Raw genomic sequence first — 17,287 nt, 5'->3', positions numbered from 1 at the left:
ATTCCAGTGAATAGGAGGCTTCATAATTTCCTTTGGTGAGAGTAAATAATGACCCTGGGACTTACCTCTAAGTCACTAAACATAATCTAGCCGGTTCCAAGTGCAAGTTATGATTTAGAAAGTGGGCTACCGTTAACAGAAGTGGTTATTGGAATTATGCAGCTGCGAGGGCTACTCAGCTGATTGTTTCTTAACTGTAAAGGGTCATAACTTCTGGATTGGAGGTAGTTAGAGCTAGACGAATCACTTTCGCCACCAGTTTAAATAGATTATCTCTTATAGAGTACTTTTAGGGTAATACCCAGGTCTCAGAGATTTTCCGGACCTGTTAGACGGAGAACTGGTCAGTAGGCAGCCCTGGGGAGTAGTGAGGAGTGGGCGGGGCTGACTATTGCAGGATAACCTTCAACGCTAACTCTCATACTAGGTTCATGGATTTCTTTTCTGGTTGATCTAGTTTTGATATCTTTAGTTAGTGTTCTCCTCAATACAACATCTTCCAGCAGCGCAAGTTTGGTCTTCAGTCCACTGTTTGGAGCACTCATCCTTAGGGTGGCGGGCCAACTTGCAGTAATGTTTGCATTATTGGCTGCAGAAGTTGTGTTTAATTTTATTCCAATACTTGAAATAGTAAAAATCCCTGCAGAAGTCTTCTTTTCTTTTACAACCACCTTTGTCGCTCTGAGTGTATCTGATTACCTTGCTTAAGGTAAAATGAAGGTTTTGAAGAAATTGGAAAATCACAGAAGTACTGATCCTGGAGGACTTTCTATGTTAAAGAAAATTCTGAAACATGTTAAACATGATGTTTAATATAATAGCAAAACTGCTAAATCAAATGATTTTTTTTTTTTATTGTGAAAAGGTCTTTTTCTTTTTATATAAATTCAATAGACACATTTGAAATGATCTAATTAATTGAGATGGAAGTGGTTTTTTTGTCATCTCTCTATGTAAAAAAATAAAAATAAATAAAAAACTGGATAATCGAGATCTGGTTACTGTCTTCAGCAAAATAAGATTTTGTTTAAATGTAGAAATGTTTGATGTTTTTTTCTTTCATATACATTTCAATTAAACCATAAATGTTCAAGAATTCGTTCTCTATTTATGTTATTTGTTTATCTATGTAAATGGCTTTGCATACCATCACTCCACAAACAACAGAGATGGAAGAGAAGCAGCTTAAGAGTGAGGCAACTCTAGGTCAACGTGCGTAAAGTTTTAGAAATCTAGAAAGGTTTCTTTTATGAAAAAAAAATAAATTAAAAAAATCAATGATTACAGCTTGTTGACCTATGAAAATGTGTGCATATTGCCCTCTTGTGGCATTTATGAAGAATTATATCACAGATTAAATTATTTGATGTCATTGCATTTTAGTAAAGAATATGCTTTACTGTGTGTGATTAATTGTCCATCCATTGTGCTCCACTTATCAAAGATTGTGATAAGTAGAACATCACAAATGAGATGTGTTCCACTGTCTCATTTGCAAAAGGACAACTCATCCAAACACATCTGGAGACCTATTTGAAGATTAAAGAGTTTGTTATTGTGAAAGATTAGCTAATAAGTCCACACAAGTGCAGCAAAATAGTTCTGAAAATTTGTGAATCATCACAACATACTAAATGACACAGGAAACGGCTTTTGACAATCCAGTGGAATCATAACTGGGAACAGTATGGTTTTTGAATAACTCGGCACCAAAACGATTCCCATTAAATGCGTTTCAAACTTTGCTCACCACATTACCTCAAAATTTGTTTCAAGACCAAAGGCAGTTGCAGAGACAATCAGTTTTTAGGGACATCAGTTTATTTTAACCCTACAAAAGACATGGGGTGAGAAAATAAAATACAAAAATGAAGTTATAGAAACCAAAACAAAATGGGTTCATTCTTGTACAAGTCTCAGAATTATCCAAACATGGACCACAGTTCAATGATTCATATTTTTAATATAACATTTTGCTGTAATGCTGTGTGTACATACAAAATATACCAAACTAAATAAGGCAAATAAATAGAGGTACAATGTACAGGAACAATGGAACATTCCTCAATGATTTCATCTTTTTTTTTTTTTTTATCTTACCTCAAACATCAACAAAGGTGTACAAAATGCTTTTCTGTTTTCCAGCTGTACATCATTCAGTGGAGCATGTTTTTTTTTTAATTTCCAACTGTAAAAAATACTGACTTCTCACAATTATACAAACTCAAAGAATGGGTGCGACTTTTCTCAGGCAGTACAAACTGTGGTGTAACAGGTGGGTTGCATTCTACAAGCAATGTTCTTTTAAATGATCAATAAATCATACTTTGTGCAACCTTCTGTAGGCATGCAGATCAACGTCATGTGCATGTAACAACAAATACGGTGGAGACAGAAGCCACCCAAAACCCCTAAGAAGTTTTCTCTTTTTTTTTTAAATGATTTTCCACATCCCATCCCTGTCACTCACACTGACTGTCAACTTGTTTGACGGCGGTCCAGCCAGCATCCTTGTCCTCACTTTCCATTCTTCTCCCTACGCGCCTTACTTTTAGCAACACTAATTTGCTGCACAACTATCGTCTTCAGAAGGAGCCAAGTCCCTGAAACTGGTGCTGCAAATGGAAATGTCCCATCATCATTATAAAAAGTGCATTGAACAAGCTACTAATTTCTTTCCTCTGATTTCCATCTTTACACTTCAAAACAGCCAGTCAATGGCCAAATAAGCATCCAAACATGTAACAACACAAACATGTATTAATACTGACAACTTTTCAAATATCCCCCAGTGAATACTCTGCACTAAATGGGTTAAAGCTCTAAATGAGGAATTTAAAAATGGTCTGCTGAAGTCTGGTATAGTGACTGATTAGCTGCAAGAGGAAGGAGAGCAGAGGTTAAAAAGAAGAGCTCAATAATAGATTAAAATGCTGGTTTAAGAAGAGATGATTCCTCTTTTTAATTTAAAGTGTCTAAATAATTTGGTGTAAGGGCTAATCTCTAGAGACTGCAGCTCTCTGCGCCATCTCAACTTCACATCTGGGTCTTTTTAGTCTGATGAAAACGTAAATCTATTAAATATGAGGCGTCACAGTGAAAAAAAAAGAAGGATAAATTAAAGCTACGGGGGATTATCTGCACACTACACAATCAATCACAGCCCCCCCAAAAAAGAAGTTGTTTTGAGGCGATTTCTGTAGTACCTGGAGCTTAGATTGACTTGAAAATCAATTATACCATCTTTGACCACAAGATGGCGCCAGTTACTGCAAACCAACTATAATTTAATGACCATATAAAACAGATTTCTGCAAAGCCACAAGCACTAAAACAAAGGAATGATTTGTGTGAAAAAAAAAACAGGATCTGAGGCACTTAACGGTGAACATTTACAAACATTTAGCAGATAAGATGTAAAAATATGGGTCAAATGGAGAGGCCTTTGTTTAGTCCTTTTTGTAGTTGAGCACATGGATGTATACGGTTTTCCTTATATATAAAGTCGGGATATTTCTTACCTAATATAAATAACATTGTAAACAAGTGGGTTTGGTTTATTTTAACTGTTGCTATGGAAACAACTGCTTCTGTTTTCCAGCAAACTGAATAAGCGTCTCTTTTGCAACGTCTTTAGCCTGTCTGAACAAAGTCAAGGAGTTCAAACATCTTATTCCCACAGACTGATTGCAGTCTTGGACGCCTCACAAACTGGTCCTTGCTAGTTATTCAAACCTAGAATGAATGAAACTAGGAAATGTTATGGTTTTTGGAACTGGTTTAGATCTGATGACTTGGATCTGGTTACTCTAGCCTTTAGAAATGGATCTACATATTGCAAACAATTCAAACCATTGTTGCAACTTGCATCATTCCTGCTGCTGAAGTTTTGGAAAAGCATGTGCAAATAATAATAACCACCTCCACCTCCCAACTAAAACTGGAAAATCTTATGAAAACGAATAAAACTGGCTTCTATGTTTTTTTTGGCAACCAGTAGCCCAAAATAAGTAAGCATGGAAGCTTTGTGTCCGGTTGGTATCCAGTCAGTTTAGTCTAATTTTAAGTGCCTTGTTATACCCCAGCGTTACAAGAAAAAAAAAAAAAACAGCCTCCTTACAAGGTGAGGTCTGAGACAAATGGGGATTCAAAAATGAAACTGATGAAGTATACTACAGGCAGATCTGAGAATAAGTAGCTACAAATAGCAACAATATTGTAAACTGATTAAAGAGGAATTCTCCATTAATTTTGTTTATGGCATTCCTTCATCCGTTTTTTGTTGGCTAGAGTTTAAATTTGAATGCTTGTCAAAAAAACAAAACAAAACAAACAAAAAAAAAAAAACTACAGTGCAAACAAGACATGAAGGAGTGAAAAAGGATGAGCAGTTACCTCTCATTTGTCAAGCACAAAATATTTAGTAAGTGAACTTCAACAGCAATGTGAACCTGCAACACCATAAAAGAATGCATTGTGTACAAAATCCCAAAATGCTGAAACATAAAAAAACCCCAAACTTCTACATCTTTTGCAATTAGCTTGTCTGCATCTAAATATAAATATATATCAACGCCTAATTGCAGAATATTTAGTGTAAATACATTTACATTGGTTTTTCTTATCTGCTTTGGCACTACTTGATGCCAGAAAGACTTTCAAACCATTTACACATGTTGAGGCTTAATTCTTGTGGCACAATCATTGTTTTAGTTTTGTATGTGAGGAGTTGTTTTGTTGTTGTTGTTTTTTCTCCCTAGAAAATTTGTGGTTGGTATCTTCTTGGGGATGCAGTGTGCCATCAGAAGCCACTGGTAAGGATTCACTATTGTGAAGCAACAGGAGATTTCTGGACTCTATACCCGTTGTTTTAGTGTCAGAGGTTTGCGATCGTAGATCCATTAACCTGCAAAATCTTCTTTTTCTCAGGGAAAAAGCACCATAACTGTGGACGTAATGGCTTAGATACCCCCTCATCTATCTTTTGTGTTTATATTTAACCTGCCAAGCTTCACAAGATTCCATACTTTCCATTTGGTGTCTATGTACAACGTGACTGACTAATCCCAGAGTTCTGATCCCGATAACCAAACTTCAGCACCAAAGAGCTCTCAGAAGAACAGAGAAGATTTCTGAGGAAGAGCAGGAGTGATCGACAAGGAGAACCTGCAGAACAGTGTTCAATAGATACAGTCAGATGACGTGGGACAATGTGTCACAGTGGTCTCTCCATCCTTCCATCCCAACTATGGAGATAAACAGGTCGGAAACAGCTTTAGAAGACCAATCCAAGGGGAGTGTTGCATCTTTTGAGGCAGCGTAGCTGTCCATGGATATCTCTACAAGTCCAGTCCAGCTGTTGCTAACATCTGCTCCAAAGGAAGTCGTGACTGTTCAAAAGCTCTGGGATACAGTTGATCTACGCCACGGCAAATTTTAGATCTCTAAAGTTTTGCTTTCCTACTTCCTCTTTCCAACTTTAGTAGTTCACCTTGGTGACAGCTCTCTCTCGGCTGCCACCTTCCACTAGCTGGTTGACGGAGCGCTTCCGGTTTCGCTTGAATTTGTTAAGGTCCTTGTCGAAGACCTCCCCAGAGCGTAGCGCAGAGACGAGGTCGTCAAACTCCCCGCCGACCTCCTCCGTGGCCCCGCCCTTCTTAGCCCGCCGCTCACGCTCCCTCTGCTCCTTCAGCTGAATAAGGATTAAAGAAACTGTTATTATGAAGAAGATGAGAGTACATTTAGTCAGACGTAGCCTCTCAGGAGTGTCTCACCATGGCCTCCATCCGTGCCCTCCGCTCTTCCTCCTCCTTGCGCCGCTGCATGTTTTCCAGGTCCTGCCGAGCTTCGCTGAACGACTGCAAGAAGGTGTCGAAGATGCCGAAGAAGTCGTCAGGCTGCATCCTCCCTTCTTCTTCTCCAAAGTGCTTCAGAGATTTGGCAAACTACAAAGAGAGATGTTAGATTTTAAGATAAAAATGAATGCACAAACTGAATCTTGCGAAATTATCCAGATTTTCCAGAATAAACCAAATAGTCATACATATGTATGCCCTACAAAATAAACTCTGGTATGTGAAATTCATTTTCTTAAATGCTGCAGGAACACACACATCGTAGCAAGGCTGCTTGATTTGACCACCGTATGTCCACACAGTCCTGTTCAAGCTGTTCAGTGCTTGGCGCCAGAACGCTGCCTGGAGCCAAACGTTCCGACACAGTCGGCTCTGTTCTGCAGTACAGATACATCTTCAAATAGAAATAACTTCGGTCCACTTTTCTTCAGTCGAGTTTTTATGTCTTAATATGTTAACAAGAATGAAAAATAATATATTTTTTCATCAGTTACTAGTTTGTTGGCTAATACAGAAGCTAGTGAGTGTCCATGCAGACTATTTTACCTCTGAAATAAAGATGAGTGCAACTATAATTTCATAAAGTTTTTTTTTATGTTTTAAAATTACTTTTACTTCTTTCCTTTGTTTTATTTTCCCCCATCTTACAATTGAAAGTATGTGAATACCAACAGTTTTACCAGTTGGTGGAGAGTTGTGTGTGTGATTAGCTTTTAAAGGTAACAGAACAGGAGTGGATCCCACAGCGGACAATGGCCCCAGTAATGAGCTTAATAGCTAAGCACTGGTAAGTATTGGTTAATTTAATTTAATTGCCATGTATGAGTCTTCACCTACTCTGTGGTGAGACTTAGATCATTTTCATTGCCACTCGCTCATTTTACAACTTGGGACTTTTTCAAAAGGTATTAACAAATGAAAGAAATACAGATGTTAAATATAAATCTATACTAATCAGAAGAAAGGCGTCCTTCATCCAAAATGTTAGAGGAAATTGAGTGACTACAGCTAAGCAGTAAAACAATCAAGTAGAAAGCAAAGAAATGCAGCATGCCTTTTCCACTTCTACGTGGGTGTCGAGTGACAGAACATCTTAAAATCCCTCTTGTTTATAACCGTCTAGTTTTCTGTATGTGGTCTCAGCGCTGTGATGAAAAACACAGTTGCTCTTTTCTGAGGAAGCAAAACCATCCTGTCATTATGGGCCCAGTGTCCATGACAACAACCCCACCACCATCCCTCCCCTCTGCTTGTAATTATGTATCTGGTCAGAAGTGTTTCCTCTGGTCTCCCTCGGGATCTGAGCTAAATGGGTAAACAAAAACACTCAATGAACGAAGGAATATGATTTTCATTGTGTCAGGCAAAACAAAGCAAAGCAAAGGAGTGTCCTCCTCTGAAAGCACTTAGCATTTCTCCACTTAGTTTAGCTAGTTTAGTGACTAGTCACTAGTTTAGCTAGTTTAGTGACTAGCTAATGTGCTCACTAAACATTTGAGAAAATTTAAGCTTGAAAATACAAATACACTTGGTATAATAAATAACAAAAGCGCATAAAAATTCCAGGCAATGTTAAATGTAACATGAAAAATGCTTGAACTGTACGAACTTATAAAATTTCACCCGAACTTTCAAGAAGTATTTAATTCTGGTGAAAGTTCAGAATTAAATATTCTGAACTTTTGAAGTTTAAGGTGCATGGGATGAACATTGTAGGAAACGCAATAAGTCAAATTTGTCTTCAACCTGCATATATTTTAATTAATATTGTGTTTGAATGTAATTTTCAAAAAAGAACTTTGTGAAAATAATTTTTGTTGTAGTTTTTTTTTTTTAACCAAATGGCATCACACTCATTTTAGCTGGTATTCATTGAAATATGAGCATGATTCATGTTTTGCCTAAATTCACCTTTTTTAGTAAATAAAACGAACCTGGATAAGCAGACGGAGGATATGCTTTGATGATTGCTCACAGATCTATAAATTATTTGAAGAAATTATTGTTAGCATGTTCTTACGAGATTACTTAAAGCTTACCAAAGATCTAGAAGTGCCAGTTTTAAAAGTTCAGACCTTGCAGTACAAAATACTGGATTAAACTTGCATTGGTGCCAAAACATGGATATTTACAGCCCACTAGAGCTCATAATTTTTGTTTTTAATCTAATTTTGAGTATCCTTCTTGGTCAGAAATAGAGACATAGAAGGTTTTATAGTTTAATGAAATACTTTGCTTTTTTTTTTTTTTTAAACCTCTAAGTGATTCCATGACCTTTGCAACAGTAACCCTTTGTACTGTGCATAGCAATGCCCTGTTTCTGTAGCAGCCACACACATCTGTAGCCATGGAGTGTTATTAGTCTTTGTGGGCTGACCTGTTTGGTCATCCTTCACCTTCTTAAAGAAGAAACACACATCCCGACTTCCATATTTGTATTACACTGAAAGCCCACCAGGCCATCAGAGGACCTTGACAAACACCCACTTACCAACCACACAGACATACACAGCTGTGTGCTGGAGTCTGGGCCGGAGAACACAGGTTCTTTTGTTTTACTGCACTGACTGTAGTGCAGTCAGTGCAGTCTGTTACCTGTTCTGTGCCCTATTCTTCCAAGTTTGTCTCCCATGACGTCCAAACTATGTTCCCTCCAATATTCACCCCTCCTTGAGCAAATAATTAACCAAAAGGGAGGCTCTGCATGAAACTCATGAACCTGGTTTCATGTCTTTTTCTTCCGTCTGTCTTGAAACCCATTGATTCTTCTGAGAAATACAGCTGTTCAGCACTTCAACACTGTCGTTAATTAGAGAGGATAGATTGTGCAGTACAATGTAAAATCTGTGCTGAAGTACCACTCTGAGATTTAGAAGCATTCAGAGAGCTAAATGCGAACTGGAGCACCGACAGCCAGCAAATTAAACATATTCCCATAAATCTTTTCAACACCGACTTACTCCAACATTCTCTCCATCCCACTGACGTCTTCAGCTGACACACTTCCTACCATACATCAGTACTTGAGCCAGCAGAGTTCAAAAGGCCAGTTGTTCCACTTGTAAATGGAAAGAGAGGGGATTTAAAACACTAACTTCAAGAGACAAAGAGAAGACGTGGGAGGGGGCATTCCCGAGTAATCTTTCAATTCTGGGTTTCTCAGCCCAGCTGAAATCGCCCCGCAGGACTCAGAGGGATGTCCACAGGCTTCACGCTTCTCGGATTCCGCCTTTTCTACTTTATTCCTCAGTCCTCTTGACATACAGGCTTGTCAGCGAGGATGACTGGCTTCGGATCCACTACAGCCACCCACGTGGACATATGAGCTTTCGCTCTGATGGTCTCTTAAATTCACCCAGTCTTTCATGTCGACATAACGTTGTAATTCTGAAGCTAAGGTATAAAACAATAAGAACAGATTGGAAAACTGATGACCTCAGTTTGCTCCAGAAAGTTATCGAGTTACCTTTTCCTTGGCTTCACTCAGCTGGTCCTCCAGTTCAGAGAAGCTAAACCCGGCCACAGTGATGAAGTCACCGATCACAGCCACAAACTTATCCCCACGTTCCCTCATCCTGCTCTGCTGGTAGTGCAGCTCCTGGTGAGAAGCGACAGGGACACAAAAGCTGGTCACTGAGAGTTTACCAAACGCCTAAATGAATTATAATTGCTTCTGTCTTTTGTGTGTGGCACGGCCGTGCTGCAGAGCGCCGACCGTTAAAAGCGTTTAAACACCTCAGCATGCCGTACATCACTGTTTCTGCTCAAAAGCATAATTACAGGCAGCAGAAGAACCAGCGGGAGGGAGAAGGAAACTAATTCAGCCCAACTCACCGCCTCGAGAGCCTTCAGCCCACTTTTGATGTTGTGCACTTCTTTTTCCAACTCTGACAAACTGAGGAGAAAGAAGATCAACAAAAGTTTGCAGTTATCAATCATACTTTAATAGATTGCACCTAATATTATAAACTACATGAAGTTGATGCTGAAGCTTGGGGGTAGAAATATTCTTACTTGACTTTGGCGGCTTCAGGCACACTCCTGAGGTCTTCCTGGATGTACAACGCGTCTGGGTAGTTCTTCTCAAAGATCATGATCAAGTAGTGCAACATGGTGATGTTCCTGTTAAATTAAAAGCAATGTTTAATTTGATTAAAAATAAACGTCTGCTCCACATAGAAAGAAAAAAAAAAGAAAAGTTTTCCTCTGAATGTCAGTAAAAATCCCAGTTATCAAAGATTCACAGACTGGAAACAGAACAACCAGGTGTGAACAATAACACTGTCTGCCTTTAGTAAGCTGTCTAAACTTTGACCCTAATAGTTTTTTCCCCTGCAAAATTTCATTTTATTCTTCCCATATTCTGTATTTATTATATGACAAAAAAAGTACCTAATCAGCAACAATTCTGGAGATTTCGGGGCTTTCCAAATTAGCTAATTCAGAAAGCTTCAAGTAATTAATTTCAGTTCATTTCAAGTAATTTTGTTATAAAAAAGTTGAGCAGCAGCTGAATGTGAAAAGTGTAAAACCGCCTGAGGACTGGGTACGGATTAACTTAGCATTTGGTCCGGATCTAGATTGGCTTTCAGACTTAGGAAATCCTCTAAATAGAATTTAGTTTTTATTGGAAAACTACTGGTTGTTATTTAATTTAATGGTGTGGAGTAAACTATCCAGAAATCTCCACTTTTGGTCTCACAAACATTATCACTTTATTTTAAAACAATTGTACCACAACATAAGCTCATGTTATTGTGGATTTTTACGACTTTTATTTTTCTGAGTCCAGCTGAACTGTTGACATGCTAACACGCTGCTCAATCCAATAGTCATGTCCAATGAACAAGATTATGCTTTTATAAATCTTTTTTCTTGGCAATAATAACTAATGTTTCTGCTTTAAATATATCCTGCACAATAACAAGCATGAGGTCCATCTTAAATGACGTTTTAGAGTTAATCTGAACAACAAGCATTGGTATGTTTCAATATTTTAAAAAATGCAACACAGTTGTGACCCACATTCTAAAAATCTCTTCAATAAGATTCAACATTTGCTGTAAATTTTTGAAGAGTACTTGTTTCTTGGCACATTTGTCTGTGTAGAGATTGTTGATTAGTTACCGTGGTAACACACCTCTAAATAGCAGCAAGGCCCTGAGGAAGCGATGCGATAATTACAAATATGACATTCTTCTGAAAATATCAATGCTTCCACTTATTCCCTCAAATGTACTGTGTTCGGAGAGAGTTGGATAGTATAAAGTTTCATGTGCTGGATCCAAACACCAGAGTGCACAGAAGAAAATTAGGTCATGGAGCCAGTGGAGTAAGAGTGCTGTGCTTCAATTCATCTCTCTGTTTATATTAAGATGCATCTGAGTCGCTGGAAATTATGCCAGTAGTGCCTGTTTCCGTGGCAACACCGACGGCTCGGACAACATTTCATTATTGTAAAGAGAAAAGAGCTCCCACATGCTGTTTGTTCGAGCGAGTCTATCTTCTCTGCAGCACGCTGAAGTAGTTTCATATTTTTCTGTCAATTTCTTTCAAAACTCTTGAGTTAACTTTTGTAGAAACCAGCGGATGGTGAAGAAACACTGAGCAGAGGGACTCTTTGTTCATTCTTTTAAGAAGTTTTCCAGCTCTAGTTGCCTTTATTTGCTAGCAAAATGACAGGAAAGTGGGTTGTGAGAGAGGGGGAAGACATCCAGCAAATGCCAACGGGCCGGGACTCAAACCCAAAACGCGGCTGGTTCATGTCCTCCATACATGGGTGGCGAGTTTTACCGCAGGGCCTCCTCTGATCATTCTTTTATTTTCTCATAATTGGCTTAATATTTAAATGCTAATGAGATGAGATTTGCTTTTATGACAGGCTCGAGATTTCATTGTTTTCCAATTTTAAGTCTCTAATGACTGAAAGTGACATTTTCATGTTGGATTCTGGCCATCTACTCTCCCCATAACATTGAATTGTGGTAGATTATTGGTTATATTGCTGTATCAGCTTACTGCTACCTTAAAGAATTGCCAGAATAAAGGGTTTCTAATCAAAACAAGTTTTATTTTCACTTGGTTAGAATATCTTAATGGTGTCTGTAGCGGTTTCTGTTAAAATAATAAAAGAAAAAAGCTCAATCAGGCAGCTGCATGTGATCCAAAAGACACGGTTCTGCCAAACACCAGTCCTTAAATCACTGCTCTGACTACTTGTTTGTAAAAAGAAACTTAAGATATTTATAAGACACTCAATGGTCTTGGACCTAGATGAATTCCAGAGTTGCTGCTCAAACCATACAGACCTCTCAGGTCGTCAGAGACGTCTTCACTCTGTTTCCCCAGGACCAGAATAAGAAAGATGAGGTACAACGTCATCTCTACACTAATTAGTTCTGACGCAAACTTCCTGAAAACCTGAGATACTATTGGTTCCTTTAAATCAGGACTTAAAATATTACAGTTTATTGCAGCTTAAATATTATTAAGTTAAATATTACTTTACAAGTTCAATTCCATCAAATCTTAGTTTTTTTTGTTTGTTTAAATTTGCAGTTTAGATTTCATACTCATATTATATACATATACATGATATACATATTAATCTATATCATGTTTTTTATGTGTGATGTTTTGATGTGTTTCAATTGGTTTCATCTCTTTTCCTTTGTTTTCCTATGAAGCACTTTAAATTAATGTGTGTACAAGTAGTGCAAAAAAAAGCAAATTCATTAAATTATTTACCTAATTTGAAGTACAAATGCCATATATATTCAAAGAAAATAGTCGAAATGGTGGAACACCAGCTTATGTCAAATTTTCAAATGAATGAAACAGGAAATAGAAGTCAGATGCAATAAAGTCTTTACATATAAACCTTCCAATATATGTTACAAAATTACAGAATAAGGAGCTAGGCGTACCTAATCTTCTGGTGAAAAAGATTACCTGATGTTTGAATGATTTGAATAAGAATTTCAATATTCTGAAAAGCCAGAAATATCTGATTGCGATGATTCTAGATTATCAGCAGTTGAGATGTAGGACAGTTACATTTATTTTGTACCTGAAACCATTGTTTAAAGACCACAGCTGTGGTCTGCTGCAGTTTTTCACTGCTTTAGTTCATGAGACCTATGTCAGAAGTTTTAAGTGTTTGAATCCCAGTCAAGCCTTAGAATATTTTGTTTTGCAAAACAAAGTCTTAGACTCCAGTCATGACTGCTGCAACAAGGCTCAAGTCCCCCTCTGTTGCCCACCTGTCTATGCTCGACTTGGTGTCGACGATCTTGTTCAGGCTGGAAACCTTGAATCCAAAGGCGTTCCCCCGCTGGCCCTTGTTCATGAAGTTTCCAAAGGCCAGCACCACCTCCAGGACCTGAGTCAGACGCTTGCTCCGGACCACCTCCACGGAGGCGTTCAGGATGGCTGCAGAAAAACGGAGAGAGGAAAAACAGCTGCTGAGATCATGAGTTAAACTTGTTCAACTTTGTATATTGCATAACAAACTGGGCTTAAATTATTCCTTCCACTCTGTTACTCCACTCAAACACCACAGAGGTGCAGGAGCTCCAAATTTGACTCCGTGTTCCCCCAGAATTTCCTTCATTTTTAACAGCATTCACAATGAGTGATCTGCATTCTCCATAACAACTGGGCAGCTTGGTGGGAAAAGTATCCTGTCCTTCCATCAGTAAAACAGCAAGAGGGGAAAGGAATACACTGAAAATGAGCCAACTCTGTCTGTTTCATTTCTCCTGAGAAATACCGTCTGGCAAAGTACAGGTGGTTCCCCGTCTCCACAAAGGAAACCATCAGTGTAACTGTGAAGATCATTAACAAACATCATATTGTTATTGTTACACTTCTTTGTGTTGTGATGAAGCATGGGAACTGTTCTCCTGGCTCTGGCTGATGGAGCAGTCTTCTAAAAAAGGCTCCCATTGAACAGGCTGGGTGGTCTGCAGACTTACAGTCTAATCTGCAGTATGTGACAAAATTACATGAATAATAAAACAAAATGAGATTTTTTTTTAAATTTTTTTTTTACTGTGAACATCGATGAACAGTGTGGTCAGGGGACTTTTGGATCCAACAACAGCAATTGTGAAGGTTTCTCTTCTCTTCCCGGGCCAGCTGAAAGTGAAATGTGTGTCAGAATATATTACCCTGACCTCAGACCAGAAGGAATTGAGTTTCTCAGAAGAAATTATGCAGCACAAACAGAATCGAACTGTCAGTGCAAATAAAAACGCCGACAATAACAGTGTGATGTTTCTCACCAAAGCAACCCTGGCTCTAAAAGCTACAGCGACAACTCGGTCATGGATATTCGTGCATGCACACAAACTGGAAAGCTTTTCCCTGACATCTTTGAAGTGAGATTCAGGTTCACAGCAGATGCTGTCCTCTCTCAACGTGAGCCAGCTTTCCAAAACAGCTTCCATGGTAACACGGATGCTGTGTGGAAGAGGGGAAAAACTGCATAAAACCAAAACATAGCTGACCAGCATGCGCACACACATGCATATAACCATGCAATCTCATTTAAAAGCATGTTCCTTAATAATTTATGTCCAGCTTCAAAATATATTTTTTACATATTCACATTCGTCTGTTCACAAGTTGCTGTTGGACAGCTGCGTCATAAATAAAATCAAAGCTGCATCATTTGATTTCATTTATACAGCCTGTCTGAAATCACATTTGATTAGGAAATTAATGCCTTGGAATGGTCTATGACCTGAATAAAACAAATAATTTATTTTATATATAGTGCTTAACAAATACTGATAATATGGTTATTAACAGGTTATCAAGTCTGCAAAAATTTCAGCAAAATTCAAGAAGTAGAGTAGTACACAGATGACACAGTTCTCCAACTGTATTTGGATCAAATGACTTGTTAAATGGTACCAGACTTCGGCTATTTTAACATCTTTCCACTATGTTCTTCATCCCCTTTCCTGCAAAGGCTTGAGATGAACTAAATCTGCAAACATAAATCACTGATAATCGCCTTGCTGGTTAGATTTGTATCCAAGTTGATCCTCCGACTTGCACATCGACAAAGAATAACCTCAAGCAGTTTTTAGGCAGCTGTAGTTTGCAGGTCCAGATGCTGCAGGAGTTCTAAAATAACTGCACAGCCTTGAGAAACGATGGGAAAGATCTGGCTTCAATCTGAACCCACTGGTGAAAATGTCGACTCAGCAGCTGTATATTTAATAGAATCTTAATTTGATTAGATCAAATTTTCTCAACATATCCAAAGAGAAATACTTTGCACCTTCTGCCTTGAGAACTGCTAACGGCTCATCTGTTCTGAATATTTAAAAATGTTTTTCAAACAAAGACATTGTTGAGCCGCAAAATGAGTCAAGATGAACTGCAGTGTTTATGGTTATGAGTTTATAAAACTTCTTTGTGCAATAATGATTGATTCCTTGTTTAAATGATAAAACTATAAAACCTGAATATGATCCCTTTTATAAGGTGACCGCAGAGGCATTAATTCACAAACCACTGAACTATCGTGTTTGTCCTTACCTTCAACCTTAGGCTTGGTTTCAGCTAAACGCTCTGCAAACTTCTTCTTAAAGAACAGAGCCTGTAGTCTCTGCTGGTAGTGGTCAATTCTGACGAGAGGAACAAAGAAACGAGAGGAGGAGAGATTAGTAGGGGTCAGTTACATTTGTCTTTAGGGGGAGTGAAACTTCAAAAGTCAGAAGTCAGTGAATTGTGCAAAATCCCCTTTCTCACTTTACACTCTTTTCTAAAGCATCCAGAGGGCTCTTGTCAAAGGACGAGATGACAAATGGGGATGTAAAACTCGACTAAAGGTTCACCAAAGCAAGGAGGGAGCATTTCAAAGAGAGACAAGACATATTAAATGCCCGACAGGAGATGAAGTCAAGGAGAAAGCATTTAGGACTTCTGCTACATAATGAATCAAGCTAAAGCTTGATACATTTTCTTGATGAAGCTGGCTTAAAACAGAAATCAAAACCACCCTCTCACACAAAGAGCATCACATTTACCTGCTCATCTCAAAGAGGAAGCGGTCAGCTCGGGCCATCCTCTCCAACTCATGTTTATGTTCTTCTAAAAGATCTATGTCACTTTTCTCAGGGACAAATTTAAGCAGCTGGAAAAGATGCAGAAGCAATGTTTATTAGAACCGCAACAGCTGTAGTTTGAGCTGCGACCAGTTAAAGTTTATCAACAGTAATTTTCCTTAAAGAAATAGTAAACATATGCATGTGAGACTCTAAAACCACAATCAGTTTCAGTATTTCCTTTTTCCCCCAGTAGGTTTCAAATTGTGTCTATGACCCATTACATGTTTTTTTAATTAAATGGTAAATAAATTGTACTTTACTGCCATTTAATTAATGGTAATTAATATAAATACCATTAATTAATACTTAATTAATTGCATTATATCTAATAAGTGCTTTGTTTGCATTTATTTTGCTGATAAATCTGTTTGTGTTTTAAAATTGACAATATCAGAGCCAGGTTTCCATCATCTAATCAAACAATACTTAATATTTGCATATCAATTTGAGTGTGTACATGCATAAATACTTTATAAGACTCACATATAAAAGCACTGGGGAATCTTTAAATGATCAAAATTTAATTAAATTAAAAATAGAATTGGGGAGAATTCAGGTCCCTGAAAGCTTTCTGTTAATTTTGAACATCTACAAACCATTTTCCTACTAATTTCTGAATAACCTATAAAATCTAACCTTGTAAAGATGCAGATCATTATGAAGGGATTCATACCTGCTCCAACATGTCTTTGGCTAGCTCCTCTCTCTCATCCATCTCTAATATCGCCCTTTTGATTTCTTCATTTGTCATTTTCAACCTGCAGGGAAGCAAAACACACTTTAATGACATCAAATACTAAATACAAACACAAGCGTCTAGATACTGACGATCTGAGCACCAGTCTGGTCAACTCCCTCTCATCCCCTGAGAGCACTGCCAGCTGTTTTCAGACGTACATGTGCTGAGCTTCGATCAATAACAGCATTGTCAGTACGCGTATCAAAGCTGTATTGACCATCTGCTAACCCCATCTGGGTCAGTCTGCAGCTTTGGGGTCATTTGTTATTGACACGAAAGAGAGTGCAGGGAGCGTGCCGCTGTTTTGTCAGATGCACAAAGGACTCAGGAAGCCCGTTTATTGATCTGTAGAGTGGGGTCAGCATTTAAACCCTCCAAGGGGACCCAGGACCACTGCTGTTTGGAGATTTAAATGGGGAACATATTGTCAAGTGGATCTTGAAAGACAGCAATGGATTCAGCTTCAGATGTAGTGTGACCCCTTTGGGAGAAGGGTCAATTAATGCATCTTTGATGCGCGTTAACGTCGACACTGATAGCACTTGAACGTTTAATTATAGACTGAATTT

General features: G+C 38.2%; 1 protein-coding gene across 5 annotated transcripts in view; it reads right to left on the bottom strand.

Annotated features, from left to right (window-relative positions):
* Positions 1-1,799: 1,799 nt before the first annotated feature.
* Positions 1,800-17,287, bottom strand: part of daam2 (dishevelled associated activator of morphogenesis 2) — a 107,922-nt gene continuing 92,434 nt past the window's right edge. For 3 of the 5 annotated variants that reach the window (XM_032546782.1, XM_032546781.1, XM_032546783.1), the window contains 9 exons: positions 16,653-16,737; positions 15,899-16,005; positions 15,408-15,496; positions 13,118-13,286; positions 9,870-9,977; positions 9,690-9,750; positions 9,322-9,453; positions 5,775-5,945; positions 5,480-5,692 (listed from right to left, as the gene is read on the bottom strand). In XM_032546782.1, coding sequence (XP_032402673.1) covers positions 5,480-5,692; positions 5,775-5,945; positions 9,322-9,453; positions 9,690-9,750; positions 9,870-9,977; positions 13,118-13,286; positions 15,408-15,496; positions 15,899-16,005; positions 16,653-16,737 — 1,135 coding nt within the window. Of the gene's footprint in view, positions 5,693-5,774; positions 5,946-9,321; positions 9,454-9,689; positions 9,751-9,869; positions 9,978-13,117; positions 13,287-15,407; positions 15,497-15,898; positions 16,006-16,652; positions 16,738-17,287 lie in introns of all 5 variants that reach the window. The other 2 variants (XM_032546778.1, XM_032546779.1) reach the window with 1 other exon arrangement.

Source organism: Xiphophorus hellerii, chromosome 19, assembly GCF_003331165.1.
Source record: "Xiphophorus hellerii strain 12219 chromosome 19, Xiphophorus_hellerii-4.1, whole genome shotgun sequence".
Classification (NCBI taxonomy): Eukaryota; Metazoa; Chordata; class Actinopteri; order Cyprinodontiformes; family Poeciliidae; genus Xiphophorus; species Xiphophorus hellerii.
Note: the sequence above shows the minus strand (reverse complement) of the source record. Positions and strands in the feature narration are given on the sequence as shown.